Source organism: Lytechinus variegatus, chromosome 7 (genome assembly GCF_018143015.1).
Source record: "Lytechinus variegatus isolate NC3 chromosome 7, Lvar_3.0, whole genome shotgun sequence".
Taxonomy (NCBI): domain Eukaryota; kingdom Metazoa; phylum Echinodermata; class Echinoidea; order Temnopleuroida; family Toxopneustidae; genus Lytechinus; species Lytechinus variegatus.
In genome coordinates this window covers 36,452,441-36,462,833 of record NC_054746.1, presented here as the reverse complement: position 1 = coordinate 36,462,833, position 10,393 = coordinate 36,452,441, and the positions used below count along the sequence as shown (strand labels likewise).

At 33.9% G+C, this 10,393-nt stretch overlaps 1 protein-coding gene across 1 annotated transcript in view; it reads right to left on the bottom strand.

Moving 5' to 3' along the window:
• Positions 1-577: 577 nt before the first annotated feature.
• LOC121418122 (F-box/LRR-repeat protein 12-like) overlaps positions 578-10,393 on the bottom strand; it is a 28,520-nt gene continuing 18,704 nt past the window's right edge. The window contains exons 7-9 of the mRNA XM_041611824.1: positions 9,964-10,082; positions 7,215-7,362; positions 578-4,781 (exon numbers count right to left, since the gene is read on the bottom strand). Of these exons, the coding sequence (XP_041467758.1) occupies positions 4,353-4,781; positions 7,215-7,362; positions 9,964-10,082 (696 nt within the window). The 3' untranslated portion in view covers positions 578-4,352. The remainder of the gene's footprint in view (positions 4,782-7,214; positions 7,363-9,963; positions 10,083-10,393) is intronic.

The following is a 10,393-nucleotide window of genomic DNA, read 5'->3' as shown; positions in this document are numbered from 1 at the left end:
TTATGTGTTATATCTAAAGTCTGATGTCTTTCTGGGATTCCTAAACTATGAATACTGGAGCAGACCTTGTAAGAAAATAAAAATAGTATTTTGCACATGTCCACAAAAAATATATAAAAATCATAAATCCCTCATGAAATTCTCCTAAACATACTACATTAACAAAGCTGTACTATAAAGGTAAACCATGGTCAGGGGCAGTGGTACAAGACGGCAAGGGAGAAATAACCCAAACAATTTTCAAGTAATGAAAAATAGAGGAAAAGAGAAGGGGGGAGAGAAGAGTGAAAGGAAAAGGTGGTTCACGAACAAATCTCGCCTGATTTCACGATCAATAAAATATGCAATATTATCTTTTGACCCCTAGATGACCATTGACTTTATCATCCTTAAGAAAACACATGTGGTATTACCCATAGATTATTCACACCAAGTATAAACACAATTGATGTAGATATAAAGAAATGAGAGCAAGTTGAATGAATAATTGAAAAAAGGATGGACATGACCTCAATTCATTTGACCATTCATCCTCAACAACACACAAGTGGTATTACCCATTTTTTAACTGACCAACATACTAACAGACCAACGGGAAAAGTGATAACTTGGTCTCTGCTGAACTTTGTTCCAGGGAGACAAAAAAAAGGACGAATCGGAGGAGAAAATCTTTAAAGCCTATTTAGTTTTGGGAAATCCCCCAAAAGTGTAAGTCTTAATTGAAATTCATTTACTAGATGAGATTAATGCATGTGCCCCAAAATGGTTATGATGAGAAGAAATAATTTAACAATGTGTTTTATTTGATGAATTAACTGATTTGACATCAAAATTTATTCTGATTAGATTCCACAAAAAATTGGGAAGTAATTTTGATAAAACAAATTATTATTGACTTAATTTTCTATTTGAAACAGCAAATATGAATTTGAGCATTCATTTACACAAGGTATCAATGACGGTTACATAATTGCATTCCACAATTGCCATGTTCACATAACATACAATTTGTTCCAATTAAATCAGAAAATGATAATCATATTATGAGTTATTATGAGTTACCAAAACCGAAGCCTTATGGCGGCAAGAAATATGACTAGATTTGGCAAATGTGACCAGCCACTCTAAAACCAACAATAAGTTACCCAGAATGAATTTGTCGATTTTTATTGAGATTGAAAAAGCAAATCCTAAGCTTTAAATGATATATAACTTTGAAATATTTGATCAATAATATTCCACACAAGTACTTGACTGAATGGAGAAGAAATTCAGCAAGAGTTTAGGTTTCAAGTTCTGGGTTCACTCAAGCATGAGACGTGCACACTGTACAATCTCAATGAAACTCCCAAGTAGTACACAATAAATAGTGTCAAAGAACTATTGTATCTTGTCATACATTCAGCTTTACAACTCCAAATTTTGACTGTATGAAGAAGAATAGTTATACCGGTGTGTTGGCTCAGTTGATAGAACATCTGCCTCACAACCGGGTGGTCAGGAGTTCTAACTCCTGCTACGTCGGACCAAAACAAGTTACAAGATTGGAGTTGCTGCTACCCTGTTCAATGATGCAAAGGATAGAGCTATGACGATGCACAGTGTCTGCCGAGCCCATAATCAATTGGGCAAAACAATTTTTTTTGAGTATTTCTGTTTCAGAATTCTGTTTCAAGCAATAAATGATGGATATTCATATATTCATTCTTTCAGATAAGCTCATTTTCAAAATTTTGCCTTTTGATGACTAAATTACTTTTTGGCTATTTACAGCGTAACTTCCCTGGTGACTTATTGTTGGTTTGGTGTGGCTGGTCACAAATATCACTTTCAAAAGCTAAAAATCTTATGTTTACAAACATGTTTTAATAGGAATTACTAAAGGATCAGTGATCAAACAGTTATTTTAATTCATAACATTATTACGAACACTTCTATGAACACTTTATCAAAATGAAAAGAGTACTTTTCGACTAAGATACCGATGTACATAAAACCAGAAGATCTATGATAAATAGGACGATTGATACGAGAACAAGGAAAATCCAGAACAAAGATTTATAGGAACATTTTGATTTTGATTTACAAACTCTCCAAAATGGAATCAAAGAGTCCCAAAAATGTCATTAGGATGAAATATTTATGAAACAAGGGAACATGCAGGTCAGCTCCAATAAAGTTCTGGAATGAACTAAGCCTAAGTCAATGTTTGATTACCCTTTTATGGATGATAAGACTGTAATTGTATGATATTTTGAAAACCATCAAGAGTATAGTGATTATCATACTTCATATGATATGGCAAAAAATGTACATGCATAGGGAAAAAATAGAAGGCAAACATCAAATAATTTAAAAGGTCATTATTTACTTTTTACGATGAAGAGCGATACATTGCAAATACTTTAGAGAAGGTAAAATTTCTAGAGTATAATACTGAATTACATTTTGGTTCATTGTAAAATATTAACCACTAAAAATTGTTTCAAGTATTGAATATCTATTTATTATCTTAAAAGTCAGAAGGATCAAATTGGTCTCAATCAGATTATACTGAAATCACTTTTATTTCATCACATTAAGAAGAATCAACTCAGTAAACTTATGCCAACACTAGTCATTAATTGATATTCAGGCATATCTTACCATTGTGTAATAGTCAATTCATCCTCTCTCAGGGACTAAACAAATGTTACATAATCAATCATTTCTCTTTTTTATTTGCTCTTCTACACTATGTTTCCAAATCTTGCTTTAAAAGTTAATACTAGCTTATGTGCAATATCTGTCAAGGAAACACAGATACATAGTGTACAGCCTTTCATTGCTATGCCCACAAATATCATATTGACTGAGGAGTCAAATTCTGTGATCATTTGTTTACGAATTGCAACGTAGTGAAGTCTTCAAGTCACCATCTTTCTTTAATTTGTGAGTTGGCATAGAATTTTACACCACAGATAGAGCATAACAACACACTTATATTGCTATTTTCTTTTTGCAAATCTAGTGGTATTTTTTTTTCAACCTGAATGTCATACATTTAAAAATAACCCCTCCCCCAAGATGGGGGTTATGATATAGTAAGACCAGTGGCATATTCTTTGTAAGTTACGTTTGCTGTTAATACCTCAGTAAATTATGACATCATTTAACAAAATGTTTCATTCATGTTCAAGGTGTGAAATATAAATGGTCTAGGCATAACAGCCGACATAAAATGTCTACAAAATAATTTTTGAAAAGGGAAATCTGATACAATATAATTTCTCAAGTCCAAGGAGGAAGAACAGAGGGAAATAGGGAGAAAGTGTCACCACAAAGTCAATAAATGACTTACGCTTCATCAGATTTGAAAAAAAAATCAATTTCTCTAAAATGGAAGACACATTTAGAAATAAACTTTACCTTTATCCCTAATATAGCCAGGTTATTTAAACCCATCTCATAGCCAGAACTCACTTTTTGAGCAACTATGTAATGTTGCATAAATTTGTCACTGCACACCCATGCACTGCAAATTTGTCTCAAAAGCAGCGCGTGAGTTGAGCGTGCAGTCAAAAATTTTATGTGGATTTATTGTGGAGGGGGCAGCAAGGCTCAAACATTTATTGGAAATTACAAATATATATTGGAAAGATTATAGGATTTCTAAACCTGTGTTGTAGATCCACCAGTTCTCTGAGAAAGCAAAATGACATATTTCAACAAATATCTTGATTTTTCAACAAGAAACTATGAAATTATATTTTGCACCGAAGAAATGACCACATCATCATCATAATAAAAAAACTGAAAATCTCTGATTAGTAAATACATCTTTTTTCTTTGACTTTTCCAAAGGCAATTCGATCACTGTTTTCCTTTATACTGTACAGTTTATCCATTTGTGTAAATGTTAGAAAAGCATTGTCATGGAATCCAACATTTTAAGAATGTAGCTTACATGTCCTAAAAATAAAACAACTCTTTTATCAGAATATTTTGCTTGGTACTTGGCAGGATGTAGAGAAAAAGTCACACTTCATCCTCTTATTGCAATCAATGGTACTACTTTAATGTACCCCAACCTCTTAATTCAATTGCATCGTTAGTATTGTATCAAAAGAATAATGCTTGACCAAAGCTCTATTAAACTATTAAGTAGCAAGAACAGCAGGCAATGTTGTGTGATCAGAGAAAAATCAAACACCATTATGGACTCTTTTCAGCTGGCACACAACTGGCATTTGGCATTTTAAAATCAGCTGCTTCGAAAAATATTACCATACAAGGTCAAGGTGATACCTGAAGAAACAATTCCTGAGTCATTGAATTGTCAAATCAGAGTGATTTATCATTGTGCTGGTATGTCACACCTCAGAGAGTACTGGCATATTAAAATGCCCCTCAATTCTTGGGGTGTAGAATATATCCTGTCTCACATTAAAACCAACAAAAGTCAGCTTAACCTGATAAAATGTCAATCGAGATGTGGGCAAAAGGTCAATTAATCTCTGTTTCACCGTATTATACGTTGAAGTTCTTATTGCGATTCTCGCTTCACTTGACCTGTGTATCTCTTCAAAGGCATCATCTGTCATGTCTACTATGTCTTCTATATTGACCGGGCTGTCCTCATAAGGGGGGAATCCTGCCAAACATGTTTGATTACCCTTCCTTGCAGCAAACATGTGATAGAAAGGACAGTACATAATCTCACAGTCTTCATCTAGTATACCAACAGTGACAGACGGCAGGTGATCTAAGCCACGAAAGATGGTGCTATAACAATCAATGAACTGTTACGAATGAAAGCAAAGAAAAAGAAATAAAAAGAAAAATCAATGACATACTATTACCATAAATTTACCAAGATCTTAACTCGCTGGCCTAATAAGCTGAATATGTTACTCATAGTACATCATGTCTTTCATTAAAGATCATGAAGAACAAAAACAATAAGCCAGGCAATGGCATATTTGGTAGAGGTCAGAAATGGTAGGTATGTTTAGACCATCAAGATCATGTACCACAGCTATAATATTTGAACTGTGATGAGGTATTCCTAACCGTAATTTAAGATACCTATCTAATACTTCAAGGGATTTCAGCTAATTGGCATTAATGTCATGAACAGTAAGCATATAACAGAGTGAGGGCAATGCATGAAGTACACAAACTTTATATTCGTTCCTGACATCACTTTTGCTGTTTTCGAGCATAGCTTCTAGGTTTTCCTTCAGATAAATCAAGGCCATTTATCAGTGAAAATATCGACTGAATATCCCTAGGTGTAATAGCCAGATGACATCATTTTTAAAAGATCTCCTGGTATTTACAACCCATGTTTTTCAAGTCACAAGGCCTCAAGCCAATATTCTGAAGTTTCGTGTATTCATAAGTTCACTGCACTGTCAGTTTTCCAGCCTTTTGGGGTTCAAAGGGTTAATATCATTGCTGTTTAATATATGGAAAAGTTGAACTTGATTATTGACAAATCAAATGACATGCTGTTCTACAGTAATGTAATTTACTCTGTTGAAACTCGCATACTATAGGGCAGGTCCAAGCTATTGTCCCCTCTGAATCCAAAATAAAATTTTTGCCTAAATCTAACATATTGTATGTCATTTTAAAGCTTATACTCTGAAGTTTTTTGCCCTATATTTTTTTCTTCCGAAAATGTAAAGTTAATGAATGCCAAGGTCACGATTCCAAGAAATCATTAATTAGCATGACGTACGGGACATCAAAGTTTTGGATCTGCAGATAATGCAAATTATATATTTGAAAATATTTTTGTGGGGACTTGTTGTGCTAAGTTCATGCAACATTTGAGAAAAATGATTTTGAAAACTAATTAAGTTAATTATCTGGTGTCCAACAGGCAGTGTCCCGTACATCATGATTTAGCATATGGTTTTTTTAGATTCTAATTAAGAAAAAGTTGAACAGTTTTCTTCAAAATTTGGAGAGTTCTAATTTATATTACTATACATCCCAAAATTAAAGTGAATTTACTGAATTAATTTCATGTTTAATTATATCAGCTAATTAAGTTTTGTAAAGTTTGGGACAAAAGTGTGATGTACGAGACACACCACAGGATTTCTATGTAATTTTAATTAGGGTTATTATTTAATAAGGAGCAAAGATAATGTAAATTGAGACAAATAGTATTATATCAGTGGTTGAATATTGGTAAAAAGCTGATAATAAAGTTACAATTTGTAATAAATAACATTAATTAGTATTAATTAGTTATGTTATTAATTAAATCTTTCATAATTATAAGGTCATAAAAGTTTTTATGTTTTGTTTAAACATGTACTATAATAGAAATATATATAAATCATAATAATCCATGTAAAACGTACTTACTTTGGTTTACATCCAGTTAATTATAAATTTTGATGAAATTTCAATTTCCCCATTCAAATAACACATGGATTTGCAAGACATCTTTCATAATATTTATAAGGTCATAAAGTGTTTGCTATGTTTTGTTTCAGTGTGTGCTATTAAAGAAATATATATCAATCATGATATTCCATGTAAAACTTAAACTTACTTTGGTTTGCATCAAGTTAATTATAACTTTTGATGAAATTTCACTTTCCCCATTCGTTTTACACATGGACAAATGTCCTGTATGTCACATGTCTTGAGCTATTACATAATAACACCAATGAGTTCTATCATTTCATTCATGGCTAATGAAACTTGATAAGATACAAGATGAAAAAATGATGAGAGATTTCCATCTTATTCCAATTCACAGAGTTTTAATGACAAACTTTATTTCAAACAAATCAACTTTCGTCTGGTCCCGTTCATCACAGTGCATATTAATTAAAATATTACATCGTTAATGTAATTGCAGATCACCAATTTTTTTCATGAATAAAGAGGGCATGACTGGCCTCCCAAAATCCATAAAAGATTCTCTGTTGTGCATTTATTTCTTACATCACACAACACAACACAAGTCTCTAAATGTCCCGTATGTCACAAGTCAAATAGCTTGGACCTGCCCTATATTGAATCACATGTATACCGTATTTAGTTTGTACTTTTATCAAACAGTTAGCCTTTTATTAAACGTACACAGTAGTACTTGTTCCTTTTAGCTAACCTTATCTATCAGCAGATATAGTAAAAATAAAACTTAGATCTGACACAAAATATAACTATCTATTAAACTTTAAAACAAATAGGTTTTTTTAAATTACCTTCTCTTCATAATTGCCTTCACCAAAAGGAACTAAGAACATGTCAATACAAGGCCAGACCTCCAAGCTCTTTAATTCAGGTAATTCACGAAGTGACTCAGCAAAATCATTGGGTGTATGACACATTATCAGGGAAAGCTTCCTCAACCTGTTGTAGAAAAAAAGATATTAAAAATCTAAAGACAAATTTGCGACTTGGGGTACACTGTTCCAAATTTACGGAACATTGTGTATATGCATGTCCCACTCAAAGTTAATCAAAAAGGTGATTCAATGTACAAATCCAATGCAAAGTCTGTGTTTGGCAAAAATTAATGTATCAAAAGCAATTAATTTCATATTATTTATCACTGAAATAGTTTCGTTGATGATTTCCATAAAAAAAAACAATAAGAAACATGAAATACAAAAAAACAGAAACACATAAGAAATTATAACACAATGAAATACATGAAATTTGATGATTGCCATTTCTTGAATGTATATTTGATAAGAATCTTGAACAGAATGTCCATAAATTTCAATGATTTTGGTAAATCAACTATTCAATGTGGGAGATTACTTCATGAATGATTCGCATGACAATTTTCGGCACAATCGCACACTTAACAAACCAAAAACTAAGGCGGGAGGGCAAAAAAGCCCCCCCCTCCAGGCTATACAGTTTCAAAATAGGTCAGGCTATATACATGTATTATAGGGTTAAGGTGGTGTTCTGCTTTTCAGTTGCTGATTTCTCAACAGCTTTCAATGTGACAGATGAGTAGGCAAACAGGTCTTATGCCTGCAGAGATGGGTCCTCATATTTGAATGAATACCAATTCCCTGCAGCTCCTACACTCTGACACCCTGTCCTGAATCTTAATATTGCAGATCCTTGCAAACAATGTTGGTGAAGCTGTTCCAGCAGTGTAATGTGTTAGTGGCAAGTGGTCCATGTCTCACAGCAATAGAGTGCAGTCAGGACTACTACTGCATTGAACAAGGCAATCTTGGTGGACAAACAGATGCTGTGGACTTGCCGAAGTCTCTTTGTAAGTGGGCCAAAGGCACACTTGCCTCCCCAATGCGCTGCATTATTTCATTACACAAGGATCCACTCCTTGTAATGATGCTACCCAGGTAGCAGAACTTTCCCTCAGCCTATATGTCAGTGTTGATGATATGAGGAGGCATTGGTGCATTGGCAGCCTGTGAATGGAATGGCTGAAACGAGGCTTCAGTTTTTCGAAGATAAATCATTAGTCCAAGCGGCCTTCCGAGCAGCTGCAAGACAGTCAGTCAGGTATTGTTATGTCTGCGTGGGAGTGTGCAACCAGTGAATCAGGGGTGGTATTCTGAAAATTGTCTTAACTTTTCTCTTAACTTTTCTTGTAAGTCAGCAAGATAACAGCGCGCTAAAATGATCTTAAATTGGTATTCTGAAAATTGTCTTATCTCTGTAAGGACGTCCCCTATTTTATCTCTGACACGCCCAATATTCTGTCATCAACCAATTATTAAGCTTGTTATATGCTTAGGCCAACCAATAGAAGCATCTCTTCTTAAAAATAATGAAGCGCATTGTTGATATGAGGCGTAATTTCCTTGCGCCTGACGATGCTTATGCTTGTGCGCTTCTGTGCTAAAAATACACGTGGCTCTTCTCAAAGATATATTTTCTCTGAAAAGATTCATCATCTCGAATACCAATTTGTAATTGCTGAAAAGTCTACCAATCCGTCATTATAATGTCTTTTGAATGTCTCCTTTTGTAAAACATGATGTTCTTGCGGGATGCAGCAAGAAATAATTATTGCAGACGGGCAAATATCGCATGCAACAATAAGTTACAATAGCCCCCCACCTCTTGTAAATTTTATTGTATTTTCCAAGGAAGTTAAGAGAACGTAAAGATAAGAGAATTTTCGGAATAGCTTGTAACTCGATATTTTATCTTGCGCACAGACATAATATGCGCCAATTATACATTTACGCATTATCATATCTCTGACATCATACGCGCTCAGTGAAAGTTACAAGAAAAGTTAAGACAATTTTCGGAATACGGATTTTATTGTAACTCTAAAGATACAAGAATATTTCTCTTAAGACAATTTTCAGAATACGGCCCCAGACCTACAGAGTCCCATTAAACATTGTCATTATGGAGAGTGTGTGCAGAATCATAGAGCTATTTAAACAGGAGGACTGACTTCGCCCAAAGGAAGCGATAACAAAGGATTAACAGAGGAATTGGAAGATGGTTCTCCTTCTGTAATAGCTCTATGGCAGAATGAAAGTAAACTGCACTTTGTATATTCATTATATTTGGTAGAAGTGTATTGCCGTGTGTACTATCTTAAATAAAAGTTTGTTGCATTGTGAAATATCTTACCCTTATTTGCACAGTCAGGCGATTTCACTATCTAGCTTTGCATGAATTTAGCCAAACTTCACTTCAGATTTCATTTGTTTTAGAAAAAATATTTTCCCTCTCCTTTCTATAAACAAATTCGGAATATGAATCATCTCTCAGTTTTTAGTTGACAAGACAAACAATCCATTTCTTGGCAATGTGGATGCTATCTTTCTTGCTTAAGAAACATGCCTACATTCAAACTGCCACAAAAATACTAGTTTGTTCCATCATTGTCACCAACAGAAATTATTTTTCTTACTATTTACACTACATAGAAATTAGAATGAAAATAAATTTTGAATACTACATCAGAGAGAACCTGTTTTGATCAGGATCAAATGTACTTACTTTTTTAACCCTCTCAGATATGGCCCGATGCATTCACATGGAATTCCTGGACATACACAATGAGCATTTGTTAGACTGAGAAACCGAAGGTTCCTTACTTGAGTCAATGAAGAGCGTTCCTGAAGAGAGGAGAGAAAAAACAATGAATATAAATAAATCACTTCCATATTCAATTTCACACTAGACACACTCCAACTCAGGAGCTCAACTTGTCTTCTTTGTACCTATTTAGCTGAATACCTATGTTGGGACTCAATGTAGCTTGGAATTGGAGACCAGCAAGTTGAGGGGATTCCCTTTCCCCCAGGCTGAGACAGAAAATATTAGAAGATAGCTTGTGTCATGGAAAACTCAACATGAATGAGATAACATTTTTTACTTTTTACCCCAAGTGTGAAATGACCTCACATTATTCTTCCTTAAGTCCTGT